Genomic DNA, 17894 nt, shown 5'->3' on the forward strand with positions numbered 1-17894 from the left:
CGTTACTATAATTATAGTAGGATAAACACTTTTTTCACTCGAATAATTTTCGAATTTCTAAAATCGAAGATCTACAAGTGAAAAGCTTCCCTTTTGGCGGCCGGGGGTCCCCGGTCCACGGGGGTCAACGGGGGTCCAGGGGTACACGGGGGCCGGGGGTCAACGGGGGTTCGGGATTGGTTTACGATTGGAGTCATTGGACTAACAGCTATTTCACAAAAACCTGAAGAACAAAGGCACTGGATTAATAAAGCTTGGCTAACTTCACAGCTAAATTGCCATGGTAACTAAGGCAGGATTGCTTCAATTTTATTTCGTGAAACTGGATCATGGATAAACATATCCAGGTTTACTGGCTAAGTTAATCTGCCGAGCTAACTCAGTTTTCGTGAAACCGATTCCTGGATAATTTAAGCCAGGATAGCCGATTAAACCCGGTTTAAACCCGGTTTATCCCTAATCCAGGTTTCGTGAAATAGACCCCCTGTAGTGTAGGCGGACTCGTCGTTGTCGGCAATCACAACGCACTAATGATGCACTAATGACATCTACAAGTTGGACACCACCACAATGGTCTGGTCTTGAATTAACACCATCATCTGTTTTAGCATGTCACTCTGCCACCATCATCTGGATAAAGATGTTTGTATTTGGGGGCATAGGGTACCAGGATGAGTGCTACAACATCATACAAGTGTTTGACACAGAGTGAAACACGAGCTTTTGGGTCGCTCTTTTCATTGTACTGTATGTGCTGTAATAATAATACAAATCAGCAAAGTATCTAAGAGAAAAGTACAATATTTGTCTCTGAGATGTAGTGGTGTGGAAGTATTATTAAGTATTAAAAACTTAACAGTAAAAGTCCCTCAAAATAAACTGTCTTTAAATGTGCATTTAGTGTTGCAGTTATAGTATTACTGTGAAAAGGAAAGTGCTGCTAATAATGTCTCAGGAAAGTATTGTAATTGTGGATCCTGAATTTATGTAATTTGTTCATGTGTGGTCCAGCTATGGAATGTATGGTGCTACAAAGAACAACGGAATTCTTCCTACGGTTAATATAAGCATCAAAACTATATTTTAAATACGTTTTATTTGCACATGCATCCCATGCATTACATAGAGCTGGGCCACACATGGACAAATTACATCATCACTACAGGGGTTGTCCCCCAAGATGAACTCTGATCTCTAAAATACATAAAATATTGAATGTGTTTTTTTTATTTTTTACTTTAGTTATAGAGGGCAATTATAATGTATTAAGGCATATAACCTATTATCCAGGGATCCTTTTAACTACTTAAACACTTCGTCATGTGACAAATAGTGAAAATGTTGCATCACAACTGGTCGTGAGCATGTAGATCTGCATTTTTTTAAATAATAGGGACACCATGATTAATGTGATTAAATACATCTTTCTTTCTTTCCTTCTTTCTTTCTTTCTTTCTTTGCGTACAAAATTCACAGTTGCAGACTGCCAACAAGTTCAGGTCACCATGACATGACTGTGATAACTCAAACCAATGAAGTGAACAGAAGGCTCTCGAGAATTATCTACGCGATTCTGCATGGCACAGATCCCAGTCGGCTGATTACATGACTCAGAACAAGAAATATAGACATGAAAAACACAGCATTCTGAAAGTAGGAAAAACACAGCATTCTGAAAGTAGATGTAATCTTTACCCTAGAGGCATAAACTGTACTAACCTTACTGACTCATGTAAACAGCTGGGAGGGTGGGTGGCTGTCTGGTTTCTTTGAAAACCTGCTTTGCTGAGATAACACAAATTTGACCACAGACACACCAAAATCCTGCCATGACTTTTGGGAAGAGGAGATGATCAAACTGGGGTTATACTGGTGCAGCATTGACTGACAGTGGTGGAAAGTAAAGTAACTAGAATACATTACATTACATAACAGTCATTTAGCAGATGCTTTTATCCAAAGCGACTTACAATAAGTGCATTCAATATAGGTAGGCAAGGAAACTACAAATCACCAGAAGTTTTAAGTGCATTCTCTTCTAAAACAAGCAACTAAGAGTATACCTAGCGCTAGGGTAAAAGTGCAATATATCAGCTACCTACTTTCTTAAACAGATGAGACAGAATGAGATAGAATAGACGTCCACTGGATATTAGACAGGCTACGTCAGTGTCCACCTTTAAAACTCTTTTAAAAACACATTATTATACAATGGCCATTACCTAGAAGGAAACAGTTTTTTTTCAAGGGTGTTTTTTCCAACTTTTTCTTTTATTGTTCCTTTATGTTCTTATTTCATTCATTTTTTTCATTGTTTTGTATGTCTGTGAACATGTTTTTGAAAAGGGCTATAGAAATAAAGTTTAGAAAACGTTTTTAAAAAATTAAACATTTGAGTACTTTTACTTTGGTACTGTAAGTATATTTTGATACTAATACATGCATCTATACTTTTATTCAAGTGAAATGAGTATAAAGAGTATAAAAGAGTATCACTACTTTTACTCAAGTAAAAAATCTGAGTACTTCTTCCACCACTGTTGACTGAATGCCCTCTCACACACTGTTCTGCTAGACAATGGGACATTAATACATCTCAAAAGGGGAACAGTCAGAGTTCAGCCTGAGCCCATGTCTGCCTGTCTTCCATTATTTATTTTTATTGTATTACCTCGTGGTTCTTCTTTAATCCCCTCTTTCACATCCTCCTCTTAGTTTTTGTTGTCCTCCTCCTTCACTTTCTGAGTCTAATTGTCGGTCAGTGACACTTCATTGTGTTTTGACATTAACATATTCAGGTTATGCGGTGTGGCAGGCACCCTACAGGTCAGGGTGCTTGCCATGTTGACTACTCACTCGTCTCTCTATCCTCTTTATTTTCACTCTAGGAAGAAATGCTTAAAAATGTAATGTATAAAAACATATGGCCTGTCATAACCTGGATATATCTCTAACCAGATAGTGCAGGGGAGGTGAGGCAGAGTTCATGCTCCCATCACAACTAAAAGCTTAAGAAATGAGCCAATTTCAAACATGATCCTTAGATCCTGCGTGTCATAGGGAGAACATGGGATTTAGACGGAGATTATAGCCTACTACACTAATGAATGAGTGAATGAAAACCATTGGATCACTGAGGTTGTTTGGATTAAATTACTGTTATTCAGTTGGTGTGTTGAACTGGACTGAACTTGTACTGCTTTCTCTGCATGACACACCCTGGTTGTGACATACCACTGTCTACATAACATGCATGGTCAAAGGCCTTTTACTTTTTGTTTCAACAAATCCACAACTTCACAACATAACGCTCAATGCAGTCTTTTTTTGTGTGTACATAAGATTTTAATTACACAGTAACAGTTCCTCATCTGGATACTTAAATACACAATGACTGACTACATCTATAGATATTTTGACATGTCAAAATACAAAGTCCACATGAGGTATTTATCTGTGGGTCTTCTGGGTACAATGGACAGTCAAATATCCTGTTGACTGTTGAGTAAAGATATGAATTTATTATCATGACAGCACAGAGAGTAATTTGCAGGACTAACATCAACCATGTCATAAAGAACATTGCTCCTGATGGGTTTGATAGCCATTGACTCTGATAAGTAAAAGTTTGCTTTCATCACAACCTGAAAACTCTGTGATTAGTGGAAAAAGTACTCACATTGTTTACTTAGTAAAAGTATCAATACTGCAATGTAGAAATACTCCATTACAAGTAAAAGTCCAGAATTCAAAATGTAGTTGAGTAAAAGTACAAAGTATTGGCATAAAAATGTACTTAAAGTGCCAAAAGTAGAAAGTACTCATTGTGCAGAATGTCCCATTTCACAACTTTTCAAAAAGGGGGCGCCACGACGCATTGTGAGCTTGTAGATCGGCTGTTTTCAAATAGCCGAAATGCATAGGGCTGAAGTGGTTAATATATGTTTAGTAATAATAATCAAAATCTTCAAAGTAACTAGTAACTAATGATTTAATTTTCAAATAATTGTTGTGGAGTAAAAGTACAATATTTGCCTCTGAGGTGTAGTGGAGTAGAAGTAAAAGTGTTTTTTTTATTAATTGGAAATACCCAAGTAAAGTACAAATACCTCAAAATTGTACTTATGTTCCCCTACTTAGTTACTTTCAACCACTGGTGATTACTCACAGACTATTTGTAGCACATTCCTCTAACTCTTAGATAACATTTGTTAGGATTATGATTATGTCACTGACATTTATCTGCTTGACCCAGTACATACACACCTGTATGTTGAATCACTCTCATCTGCGTAAGCACATACTGATAGGCCTACCCGTGATAACATGACTATCAACTACTTTATCAGATAGATAGACCACTGTTTCCCAAACAGTGGGTCGGGACCCATTTGTGGGCCGTGGAACCCATTTTTATGGGTTGCGACTAAATATCCCTTTATTTTTTGATTCTTGTTTTGAATTATTATTATTTCACAAGATTTTTCATAAATTAAAAACAAATTCAAACATTTTTCAAAGGAATTTCATAGATAAATACAAAGGTCAAAGACATTTCATAAATTAGGGGGAAAAAAAGTTTAAGAAATAATGAAAACGTGTGACGTGCTGTGAGCTTGTAGATCTGCTATCTTCACACGTCAAATGACTCTTTTGGGTCTCGAGCTAAAAAGTTTGGGAACCACTGAGATACGAGATGCGTGTTCTATTCCTATTCATTCTGTTCTTTTTCTTGTCTCATATCTTCTGGTCACGTCATGTGTCCAATACTGCATTATATATTCCCTATGTGTGTAATAAACTATAGAACTTGTTGTGTGATATTGCCTGGTGTCATCTTGTTCTGCGCGCCCGCAACTCAACTGAAACAACACTCACCACCCTTAGTTAGAGGGAGATTCTTAGGACCACATGGTTGGTCAACTAAATTCACAACAATATATTTAGTAAAGATGTAAATATAATTTAACTTTGCCTTATTAAAATAAAACATCTAAAGTTAGATTTCCACTTGGAAGCATGCTCACATGAACCAGCTCCCGGATTGTCAAAATATAATGTGATATTCTGGGTTTCATTGTTCATTTGGAAGCTGATTCCAAAGCTGGAGTTTACATTTCACACTGTGGCTGCAGCTTCAAAGAAAAATGTTCTTGTAAAATAGGTACTGCTGAATGAATGGGCTTGCATTCCATTGTATTCATCTTGCCACCACTGTTCAAAAGCACACATGTCAATATTGTCCAATATAAAGCCACTGAATGTGGCAAGTTAACATCACTGAAGACCTTTGGCTCTGGTTGTTCCACTTCCATTTCAAGTGTTAGCCTACCCTAAAACCAAATTCAATGCAAGCCCCCCCCCCCCCCCCCCCCCCCCCCCCCCCCCATTGTTCACTCATCACATTCTGAAATTCTGGACATAGGTCTATACTGGCACTGCACCAATTTCATGCTATGGTCCTAACATGCCCCTGATAGCAAGTGGCACCCTACTTCAAAGACAACAAAAGAGAGAGAGAGAGAGAGAGAGAGAGAGAAAAAAATAAAAACTTTGACTTGAGTAGAAATAATAGGCTACATCATGGTATAGGCTACGTAATTACAACAATCATAATTGTATATTTTCTTTATAAAAATGTAGAAACATGCAATGTAGCAATGTAGAAACATTTGTATATTTTGTTACAAAATTTGAAAATAGCTGATCTACAAGCTCATAATGCATTGCACCGTGATACATTGTGAGCTTGTAGATCTGCTATTTTCAAATGGCCGAAATCTATATAGGGCTGCAGTGGTTAGGATGTTTTGTAATAATAATCAAATTCTACAAAGTAACTAGTAGCCTAACTAAAGTTTCCATATAGCCTAATTGTAGTGGAGAAAAAGTAGCCTACAATATTTTCCTCTGAGAAGTAGCCTAGGCTAGTGGGGTAGAAGTAAAAGTATTTCAAATTGTAAGCCTACTGAAGAAAGTAAAACATAGGCCTTCCTCTAAATTGCACTTATGTACAGTAGGCTACTTCAGTGCATGCACTCAGTTACTTTACACCACTGCACAAGTGTAATGTTGTTGTCATGTGCTGTTTATCTGCGTCGCCATGGGTGACGTTGCGCAATCAGGCAAAAACAATGAGTACTTCGGACGCTGCCACGGTGACACATGCATGGCGTGGAAGGAACCATGAGCTTTTGCATACATACAAATCAGCAGCATTGACTCGTGCACGCGCACACCAACACCATACATGGTAGTATGATGATTGCATGGGGAACACCCCCTCCCCCTCCCCTCGCCCCCCCTCGCGACGCGCGCACCGCATCGTCACCTGGGACCCTATAAAAAGCCTTGGCGTCTGTCCCCACAACAGCACGGACCCATTGACCAACGACGACAACTTCTGTCAGGTGAGTGGAGCGATCAGCAGCCAAGGAGAACCTAGCTCTGGTCCATAGCACCTCCTTCTAATGCTAAGGACCAGAGCTAGGGAAAACCTCACTACTACTACTACTACTACTACTACTAACTTCTTCAAATGCCATTTTCTATTAGCTGCATAATGCATTTACTTAATCTGTTTTTTTTCTCAGTGAAGGAACCTACAATTGTGGTAGCCTAGGCCTAATTCGTTCACATTTTGTTTAACCCCTTAAACCCCACATGGGTAACCAGGAGTCCCTCAGGGCTCTATGCTAGTGTATTTTCTGTGTTCTGTTATTGTGGGGAAAGCTTTTGCTGAAAATAGCAGATCGACAAGCTCACAATGAGCATGTCGATCTGCTATTTTCAACGAAAGCTTTCCCCACAAAATGGATGCAGGGTTTAAGTGGTTAATGGTGTTTGTGAAAAGAGGTCTATTTATTTGCACTACACTGTGACCTCGTGCAATGCAAATTGTATTTTACTAAATATTATTTTTTGTAAAAAGCGTTTAAAAAGCCAAATTGTGTGAAATATGACCGTACCACTGATGTAGGCTGCTCTTTGTTTTCATGTAGGTTTTGCCTGTCTGAAATGTATTTATTGTCTTGTGTTGTTTACTTGGAGAGGCAGATTGTTTTACACCTTTTCCCCCTTTCTTTTTTTCCAGGTGTAGGCTACTTCTCTGTCAAAAAACAACCACCATGAAGGCTGTAGCTCTGATCCTTGCCCTGGCAGTCATTGCTGGTAAGCATATTGAATAGGCCTATTGAATACTTTACTAATCAGAAATGTAAACAGCACAGAGGTACAGTAACATTTAGGCTAAAATGATCCTGATCATCTTATGTGGCACTAGCCTAATTCATTGTTGGTTAAACTGGTTTGTTAAATAGTGTTTATTTTGGACCAATTATCAATTATATCCTATATGTCTATGCATGTATATCCACTATCTTGGTTTAATCTTACTGTGTGCACACAGTGAGACATTTCTACAAACTTTAAATCAATGTGTCCATCCATAGGCTGCAATGCTCGTGCTGTGCGCGAGGCTGAAGCCTCTCCAGTCCGCTGGGAGGAGAATGTGGATCGGTTCTGGCAGTATGTGAACGAGCTCAGCGGCAAGGCTGATGGAGTTCTGGAGAACATCAGGGCCTCTCAGATCAGCAGAGAGCTAGAGTGAGTGATAGACAAAATGAGCAAGAGCTGTGACATGTTTGTATTTGAATTGAAGAAGTGTGAGAACCACTGATATTATAGCGACATAAGTTAAAAAAAACAGTTTGTAGAATCCCCAGAAGCAAAGATGTGAGTTAAAAATATATATATATTCAAAGATTTGCTCACATTTTCAAGATAAAAAAGCAGATCTACAAGCTCATAACGCGGCACTCTGTTCCGCACTATGAGCTTGTATGTTGTCTGCTATTTTTGAATAGCCAAAGGAATCTTAAAGTGACACAAATGCATTGCCGGATTGAATGGGTTAAAATGTCATTTGTCCTGACCATGTCTTCTTACCTCTGCTTTCCCCAGGACCCTGATCGCAGACACCATGGCAGAGCTGAACACGTACAAAGCCGACGTGGAGGCCAAGCTGGCCCCCTACACCCAGGAAACCGCCGGGCAGATCGGTCAGGACCTCCAGCTGCTCGCCGACAAACTGCAGAAGGACATGATGGACGCCAAGGAGCGTAGCACCCAGTACCTGGGCGAGCTCAAGTCCATGATGGATCAGAACACCGACGATGTCCGCGGCCGTGTCTCCACCTACGTCCGCAAGCTGAAGAAACGCCTAAACAAGGACAGTGAGGAGATCCGCAAGTAAGTTGAACCAGACACTTTTGTTTCTCTTTTTTTCTTAATTTGGTTTATATAACCAGACTAAGCTGATAATATATTGTTTTATGCCCAGTCTTTTGCCCAGTCTCTTTTGCTATTCTTCTTGCTTCTTGCTTATCTTAACTTTCCCTTCCAGCACTGTGGCCACTTACCTGGGCGAGGTCCAGTCCCGCACCTCCCAGAACATCGACATGGTCAGAGAGCAGGTGGAGCCCTACGTCAGCCAGGCTCATGAGACCGCCGCTGAGAAGCTGAGCACCTTCACAGTTCTGTTGAAGAACCAGGCTGAAGGCCTCGGTCAGCAGCTGGAGACCCAGGCAGAAGGCCTGAGGGAACAGATGGAGTCCACTGCCCAGGACCTGCGCACCGCCCTGGAGACCAAGATCGATGAGCTGACCCAGTTGCTCTCCCCCTACGCCACCAAGATCCGTGAGCAGGTCCAGACCGTCGTGGACAAGGTCAAGGAGACCGCTGCTTAAAACACACAGAGACTTGGGTTTTTCAGAGGGTTTGTGGCTAGTTGGTCGTCCTCTTTTAGCGGGAAGGGGCAATGAGGAGCACTGACTACCTTAAATTCCAAAGGAGAGGAGAAAGGAGGAGAGCTAATGGCTCATTTATGCTTCGGTGTGAGAGTGTCAAACTTTTGCCGAGCGACAAACACTTTTTCACCGAAGCATAAATTACGTTTTAAGAGTTACTGATCAAGTATTCATTTGTGTGGGCATTTTGGAGGGTTTTGATTAAGAAGGAGGATGATGAAAGCATCTTCTATTTGATCACTGTTATTATCAATCTTTCCTGACCATCTCCTCTGATTACCAAAAACAATGCCTCACGTTCAATAACAGCTTTCCTTATGCAAACAGTAAAACCACTGTATTTAATCTGCTTTGCTTGTCAACTTTGAGTTACCTGCTCTGGCAGACACACACACAAACTGTGCCGCTAATCTGTATTATTGGTTTTCTGCGTGTTGACAGAGACAGTTTGGGGGTTGAAACGTTCTGCTCTTGAGCCAAATAGCCACTGTTTCTCACTCAGACCGATACACCAAAACACACACCATGTGCAATTTTGTCATTGAATTTCAATGCACTGAATGTTGTCAGATAGTCAGCACATTGTATGTGAGTGTCTACAAGTTGCTTTGAACCATTGATGTGGCTTGCTGTATTGGCTCTGTAGTTACACCATGTTGTGTTTTATATGTGTCAGTATTCAAGTGAAATAGCAAGTGTATCATGCGACTTCTTGACTATCAGTAAATGTCTGTGTTCTATTCTGACCTGTTTCATCATGTAACATGCCCACCGTGTCACTCGCCATGGTACGCTGCCCATCTCTATGTGTTTGAGGATGCAGTGTGCTAAACAGCACTCAGTGAATAAATAAAATGACACACAAAAAGAGGTCCTCTGTCAGTGTCTGTTTCTCTGATCAAACATTTAAGAGTGATGTATTCTTTTAGATGTGGGTTGAGTTTCAATAATGGTTGGTCTAAATCACCTAACTTTTCTTGCAACACAACCAGTTAGGCCAACATGTCCCTGTTTATGTTATGCAGAGAGTGGAGGAAATGGGATTGAAATGAACAAATGAAAACTAATCATTTGTATTAGGGTACCATATACAGCAGTTGATTTAATATCAACTATAAAGAGGGGAACAACTTAAAACCAACAGAACTTTGATTTGAGAATAATATAGGCCTACTTAAGAATATGTAGGATGTAGCCTATTTTTGGAACTATTACGAAAATCGATAATGGTACCTCAGCCTTTACTATGAGTGAAGGGTAACCGGAACAGTGGGCACCTGGTATTTCTGAGCACCTTATAAAAAAGCATGTATTTGTTTTAGTTATATTAGATTTTATATTTATTTTACAAATAGGGACGAAATACATAAAATATGTTTTAATTACATTTAAAGGACGACTTCACCACTTTTCAACCTATCTTCAATTGGTCCTCACTAATGCTCATGACAAAATGGTACCATTTTCTTGTACTCTGTCTGTGTCTCAGAGGAGGGCTGTGGACGGTTCAGAAACCGTCTACCAGTGACATCATCGATGAGGAATCCAAGCTAATAGAAACTGCAGGCTTTCTATTCCTGGAAAGTTGCAATGCAATAATAGAAGCCATTGTTCTCGTGTTAATAAAAATCTAAATAATAAACTTGAAATCTTGTTGGAAAAAAAAATCCTGCCTAATGATGATGTCACTGGTAGACGGTTTCTGGACTGTCCACAGCCCTTCTACGAGACACAGACCAAGTAGAAAAAAATGGTACCATTTTATCATGAGTATTAGTGAGGACCAATTATATGAAGATAGGTTGAAAAGTGGTGAAGTCGTCCTTTAAGGCCGAATATACGGTAGTTCTACAAATGCTACAAATTGCTGCAAAACGTAGAGGGGTAAATTTAGGTCAGATAATAGCCATGGATCACAAGACAGTAATTATCAGTCATCAGGGTTAGGTGGTCTGATAAGGATTTACTGCGCATGTTCAAATTAGCCTACTTTGCATTCTCTCTTTTCAAAAGCATACATTTATTCTATATCTTTTATTGTATTTTTTTTTAATTGTGGGAGGGAAACAGCTAATTTAACGTTGAGGTGCCCACAAGGTTTAGGTGCCCACACCGGACCTGTATTCGAGTGAAGCACTTGTCAAGTTTTGTATTCATTCATGTGCTGTTTATTTGCGTTGACAGGGCCGTTGCTCAATCGTGATAAACGTGCAAATATGTGTGAGTACTTCGGACGCGGTCGCGGTGGCACATAGTAGCGTGGAAAGAACCATGAGCTTTCACATACATAACATCATCACCTCATGCATTGATTGCACGCACACACAGCCAGTCAGCTACCATAAACACACACTCGCGCGATGAGGAACTCCCCCCCTGCGACGTGCATGCGCACCGCATCACCATCGGAGACGCTATAAAACCCTTGGCATCTGTCCCTACAGCACGGAGGAAACTACTTCTCAGGTGAGCGAAACAGCGCATATAGCCTACAAGCAGTGTTGCCATATCCGCTTATTATAAGTGACTTTGGGCTTGTTTTTCTGTAAAGTCGCTTGTAAATATTGGCAGTTGTTGCGGGTTGGGGTTTTCTTTGGGGCTTGTTTCTAAAGTGTAGTTTGCTTATTCAGGCTTGCTTCCAAATGTTTTAAACCAGTGGTTCTCAAATATTTCCATGAAAACGTTTTGTGCCAGGGAGCATGTGTGTTGTTAGAATGTTTCAAAAAATATTTCAAATATTCCACATTTAATTGCAAGAGTTTACATGTTGTGAGCCTGTAGATAATAGCCGATGTATAGGTTTAAACTATAGTGCTCGTGTGGCCTAAAGCTGCTTCTTTTGGGCTTGTTTTCCTTGACCTGGCTGCTTATTTCTTACCAAATATGGCAACACTGCCTAAAAGTTAACCTCACTAGTACCAACTACTTCAAATGCAATTTTCCATTTCGTTCATCTATTTTCCCACTGGAGGATTAGGACTAATCTAAACTAATTTGTGCTTTGTTTAATGCCGTTTGATTAATTATTATTATTTACTTGTAGGCTATTGTGATCTTGCAGTGCAAATGGTATCTGACAAAACGTCTAATGCAACATTTTGAATTATTGTTATACTCTTTTAAAAAATATATGTATTGCCTTTCTGAAATTGATTTCAGTCTTGAATGTTTTTTTTTGTTGTGTTTAATAGGTAGGCTACTTGTAGAGTCAATTGTTTTAAACTATTTTGTTTTCTAGGTGTAGCTTACCTATCTGTCAAGCAACCATGAAGGCTGTAGCTCTGATCCTTGCTCTGGCAGTCATCACTGGTAAGTCTATTTTGGTGGTTGGTTAAATTGGTTTGTAAAAGTTTGTTTTGGTCCAATTATCAATTTTATTATGTATGTGCATGTAGGTATATATATCTGCTATCTTGTTTTAAGCTTACTGTGTGAACACGCAGTGAACATTTCAATTTCAATGTCAATTTGCCCTTAGGCTGCAATGCTCGTGCTGTGCGGGAGGCTGAGGGCTCTCCAGTCCGCTTTGAGGAGAATGTGGATCGCTTCTGGCAGTATGTGAATGATCTCAGCAGCAAGGCTGAGGACGCGCTGGAGACGATCAAGGCCTCTGAGTTCACCAGAGAACTGGAGTGAGTGATAGACTGTCCCAAAACGTGCTTAGATTAGCTGTTAAATAGATGTTTTTCACATCTCATTTGTACATTTTATTCTTCAGTTCTGCATTATGTATAAATGTCTTCTATCTTCTCCCCCATAACAACCCTCTTCCTCCATGGCCCTATATGTCCCACTCCCATGCTTAAATGTTGTCCATATCCTCCTCATTTTGTCCTCTTACCATCACTTTCCCAGCACCTTGATTGCAAACACCATGTCAGAGCTGAACACGTACAGAACCGACGTGGAGGCCAAGCTGGCCCCCTACACCCAGGACGCCGCCGGGCAGCTAGGTCAGGACTTCCAGCTGCTCGCAGAGAGACTGCAGAATGACATGCAAGACGCCAAGGAGCGCAGCACCCAGTACCTGGGCGAGCTCAAGTCCATGATGGATCAGAACAGAGAAACCGTCCGCACCAGCATCAACACCTACAACCGCAAGCTGAAGAAGCGCCTGAACAAGGACAGTGAGGAGATCCGCAAGTAAGTTGAACTGCGGCAGGCCCATAATCCTGATGGTTTAGTTTTTGTATTTAACTTGATCATAACCAATCTAAGCTACCAACATGGATGGCAGTATTCTGGAGGAGATGTTTCTCTTGGTCTGTGACCTAACCTCTAACTTATCTCATCTTCTCTGTCCAGCACTGTAACCACTTACATGGGCGAGGTCCAGTCCCGCGCCTCTCAGAACTTAGACATGGTCAAGGAGCGCGTGGAGCCCTTTGTCAACCAGGCACAGGAGAGCGCTGCTGAGAAGCTGGGCAGCATCACAGCTCTGTTGAAGAACCAGGGTATAGACCTCGCTCAGCAGCTGGAGACCCAGGCAGAGGGCCTGAAGGGTCAGCTGGAGGTCACTGCCCAGGACCTGCGCACCGCCCTGGAGACCAAGATCGATGAGCTGACCGAGATGCTCTCCCCCTACGCCACCAAGATCCGTGAGCATGTCCAGACTGTCATGGACAAGGTCAAGGAGGGCACTGCTTAAAACACATAAAGACTTGGGTTTTTCAAAGGGTTTGTGGCTAGTTGGTGGTCCGCCATTTTAGCGGGAAGGGGCAAGTGTTGGAGCACTGACTACCTTAAACCACAAAAGAGAGTAGGAAGGAGGAGAGTTAATGGCTAATATATGCTTCGGCGAAAGAGTGTCATGGGGCATGGTGCTTGTAAAAATGTTGCATTCTCAAAGCGCCATGTTGCATGACAAGTTTTCACAAAGCATGAGGGGAACATGGGAAGTCTTCTGTTTCATCACTGTTATCACTCTTTCCTGACCATTTCGCCATATCACCAAAAACAACTCATATTCGATAACAGGCTTTCTTAAGTAAACAGTAAAACCAGTGTTTAATCTGCTTTGCTTGTCTACTCCTCCACACCGCACCCCCCATACACTGTGCAGCTAATCTGTGTCATTGGTTTGCTGCATTTTCACAGACAGAAACTGTACTTTGTGCTTGAGCTCAATAGCCACCGATTCCCATGTGCAATTTTGTAATTGAATTTCAATGCACTGAATGTTTTCAACTAGTCAGCACATTGTATGTGAGTGTCTAGAAGTGATATTGAACCACTGAGGTGCCTTGCTGTATTGGCTCTGTATTTACACCTGCTATGTTGTGCTTTATATTTGTCATGATTCAAGTGAAACAAGTGTGATATAATGTGACTTATTGACAATCAGTAAACAAGCCTTAATGCTGCCTGTCTGTGTTCCATTCCGACCTGAGTGTTTCACAATGTAATTGCCCACCGTGTCGCTATCCATCTATTACTGCATAGGATGCAGTGTGCTAAACAGCACTGAGTGAATGAATAAAATTACCCACAAAAAGAGGTCCTCTGTCAGTGTCTGATTCTCTGATCAAACATTTAAGAGTGATCTATTATTCAAGATGGGATTCCAGTTTCAATAATGGTTGGTGTACAAAGGCTTTGCTCTATACTCTGTAGCCATTTGTTTCTGAAGTAAGACAAAATTTTGGGATAAAATGTCCAGAAGCACCATTTAGTTCTTTCTGTAAGATGTTCTCTATAACAGCTGGGAAATGATGCATGGGACTGAAGAGTTTACTTATATAAAGTAATTTAGCCTAGACCTCTGTTGAAACATTTCTGCACAACACTCTAATTACCATTATTTTGTCCATACACCCCCACCTACCGTTTCATCTCCATTACCTCCCCCAAAACAAATTCATCTTCTAATCCATTGGTTCTAAAAGTGGGGTCCGGGGACCCCCAGGGGTCCTTGAGGGAGTTCCAGGGGGTCCCCAGCTGGGGATGGATAGTTAGGAACTAGCTATCGATATGTCTGTAACTCTGAGAGTGTACAAATGGAACCAAATGGACCCTAACGGGTCCATTTGGTTCCATTTGTACACTCTCAGAGTTAAATTGTCCCTGGCATATCTTTTCAAATGGGGGTCCGCTAATAAGTGTCAATTTGGCGGTCCTTGGCATAAAAAAGTTTGAGAACCACTGTTCTAATCTGTATCATGGAAAACAAAAGGTTGAGGTTCACCTCCCTCCCTCCCTCCCTCCCTCCCTCCCTCTCTCTCTCTCTCTCTCTCTCTCTCTCTCTCTCTCTCTCTCTCTCTCTCTCTCTCTCTCTCTCTCTCTCTCTCTCTCTCTCTCTCTCCCTCCCTCTCTCTCTCTCTCTCTCTCTCTCTCTCTCTCTCTCTCTCTCTCTCTCCCTCCCTCCCTCCTCTCTCTCTCTCTCTCTCTCTCTCTCTCTCTCTCTCTCTCTCTCTCTCTCTCTCTCTCTCTCTCTCTCTCTCTCTCCATCTCTGTTTTATTCCACTGCCTTCGATCTTGTCTTAACTTGCACCCACATTCCGCTCTTTAGATCACTGCAGGCTTTGAATGTTCTGTTCTGTGTTGGAGACACACCTAAATGTATAAGCCCAGAAAGCAAAAGCGCATGCATGCATGTATACGGCTGCAACTATCGATTATTTTCTCAACAATTATTCTATTGATTACCTTTTTGATTAATCAAATAATGGAGATGTGCTGTTCTTCTATATGTATAAAATATATATATACACTAAGGAATCAACATGAAAAAGTTCTAATATTCTTTTTATATAATCAGCTAAATCGATTAGTCTGTACTTAAGCCCTATTTAATATTTTGTTGTACAATGGTGTAGTGCAACAATAGCTCACAAGCGTGAGCTTGTAGATCCGCTATTTTCTGTATTTTTGAAAATCTATTATTTAGTCAAAATCTAGTACTTTCTTATAAGAGAATAAATTAGTTCCCTTAACTGTTGCACCCCTGCATGCATGCATTTAGAAGGGTGTGCAAAATGCGGGATTAATGTATGGAGAATTATGCAAGAAGTGTGCCTAGAGATATGATCAAGCCATCACTGTAAGGTGCATGAGACTGCATTTTAATGGACAGTAAGCATGGCAATTAACACATCATTTAATTTGGGAAACAGAGACACATAAATGTGGATTCATGCCACCATCAATATAATTTCTCACAAAATGGAATCCAACACATAACATTTGTGAAGATTGATAGATAACACTTTATTCAGTATTTTAATTCAAAGGGGCTTTATTGGCATGAGAAAACATGCGTTTACATTGCCAAAGCAAACATGAAATAAAACAAACATAAATCAAGACTAGTAAATGCATGTACAAAAATAATTAAAACAAAATAAATAAAAGGTAATAAGGAGGTGTGTAAACAGAGCTGTGTCACATTGCATTCGAAAAATTGCTTGCATAAACCAAGATAATAGTGCATTTGCTGTTATACTTTAACCCTATAATAATTAAATAGACCTTCAGTATTTCATCCCATGGGGGAAGTTTTCAGCTTCACCCAGTTGAGTGCTTCTCAAGTGAGCGCACAGGGAGCAGTTATGGCCCGGGGTTATGTCTTGCTCAGGGACACCTCGACACATTGCCGGGGGGCTCAAACCTGGGACCTTCTGCTTCTCAGGCGGGCTCTCTACCCATTCAGCTGTGGCTGCCCAACGCATTCAATACTTTGGCTATTGGTCAAAACATGTAGTGGTGCAACAGGTTGTGAGCTTGTAGATCTGTTATTTCCAAACCTTTTTTAAAACCCTTTTCAAATTCTTTGAATATTTTTTAATATTGTTTAAGAAATATTTTCTCTTGTTGGGAGTCCCTGTCACAAAATGTTTTTGATGGGGGTCCGTGGTCAAATGCATGGGGGTCCCTGACATGAAAAAAATTGAGAACCACTGGTCTAAACAGCAATAGTCCCTGGTAGATTAAAAAGAAAAGAGAAAAAACTGTTGTGCACATAACGCAGTATGGTTGTTCTTTTGAAGTGTAGAGTGAAGACCAGCAGGGGACACCATTTGTCTCTTGTTTCACCCTCTTTCCTCCTCTGACCCCTACACTCTTGTCCTCGCTGTGTAATGAGGCAGCTGTGTTGTCTTTTTGTAAGAAGACATTGAATAAACAAGAATTGTCTTACACATAGGAGTAGCAAATGTATTAAGAGCAAACTGCCTCCTTTTATGATATTAATTTTACTGTCAGATCTGGTAAATGTGATCGAGAGGTGAGGAAATGTGGGTAATGCTGCAGTAAAGACTAACAGGTAAACAAAAACAAAAATAAACGGGTTTCATCAGGGTTACAAAGAAACACATGATTATCTTATCTAATGATTCTGTTGAACTGAGTACTTTTCCACCCAGCCTTCAGATTGTTTTGAGTAAATCACTGCCTCCCACTGCAGTGGGAAAGTATCATCATCAACCGGTAACTCCTTGCAACACTTGTTTATATGTTGTAATATATGTGCTAAAGGTCATTGCATGCAAAGTGAAGGACCAAACGGGTGACTAAGCGATGGTTTCTGTTTTGTTCCTACTTTGGTGAAAAACAGTGTTTATCTCTGCAACTCCCCCTTCAAAAAGATTCTCCGCTGCTCTGGAGATTTGGCCCTTATTTAGTGAAAACAGGAAAACCGCAGGCATTCTGCCAGTCTGCATTATGCCAGTCTGCATTATGCATAGTCTGGTGGCCCTAGGGTGTCTCCAACTCAACTCCAAAAGGCAAAAGTCCCAGCAGGCTAGCAGGTGCTAACTAGCCCACAACCGCCAGTAAACCCTAAAAACACCCCTGCAGAGACTACCTTCTATAACCCCCCCCGCTCCTCCAAAGCTGACATGCAACTCATCACCACAGGGGCCTCCAGCCTTGGCAAAGACAAAAACAGCTTTTTAAGCTTGTTATTGTGAATTGGGTGCAGGTAATTACATGTGCTTTCACACCCCATAGGTGCGACATCATCCCATATTACTATTCAAGAGGAGCGTATGTGCACACATGCTAATGCATGAAATCCCCATGCCACTCCACTGTCCTTCTCCTCCTCTGTGGACAAAGACAATGCAGATTGAGATGCGTCGCTTCCCCAGT

General features: G+C 40.9%; 1 protein-coding gene across 1 annotated transcript; it reads left to right on the forward strand.

The window, feature by feature from the left end:
- Positions 1 to 7112: 7112 nt before the first annotated feature.
- apoeb (apolipoprotein Eb) lies at positions 7113 to 14304 on the forward strand. Its single transcript, XM_084052241.1, has 10 exons — positions 7113 to 7170; positions 7452 to 7605; positions 7963 to 8250; positions 8405 to 8741; positions 9484 to 9490; positions 11084 to 11273; positions 12046 to 12116; positions 12286 to 12439; positions 12663 to 12950; positions 13113 to 14304. The coding sequence occupies exons 1-10, from the start codon at positions 7128 to 7130 to the stop codon at positions 13453 to 13455; spliced, it is 1875 nt and encodes a 624-aa protein (XP_083908367.1). The 5' UTR covers positions 7113 to 7127; the 3' UTR covers positions 13456 to 14304.
- The last annotated feature ends 3590 nt before the right edge of the window (positions 14305 to 17894 follow it).

The sequence above is a fragment of the Gymnoscopelus microlampas genome (assembly GCF_963454915.1).
Source record: "Gymnoscopelus microlampas genome assembly, chromosome: 3".
Classification (NCBI taxonomy): domain Eukaryota; kingdom Metazoa; phylum Chordata; class Actinopteri; order Myctophiformes; family Myctophidae; genus Gymnoscopelus; species Gymnoscopelus microlampas.

Coding starts and splice junctions, on each gene's coding strand:
- apoeb (XM_084052241.1), top strand. CDS start 7,128: ATGAAGGCTGTAGCTCTGATCCTTGCCCTGGCAGTCATTGCTG. Junction 7,171..7,451: donor TGCCCTGGCAGTCATTGCTG/GTAAGCATATTG, acceptor GTCCATCCATAG/GCTGCAATGCTCGTGCTGTG. Junction 7,606..7,962: donor CAGATCAGCAGAGAGCTAGA/GTGAGTGATAGA, acceptor TGCTTTCCCCAG/GACCCTGATCGCAGACACCA.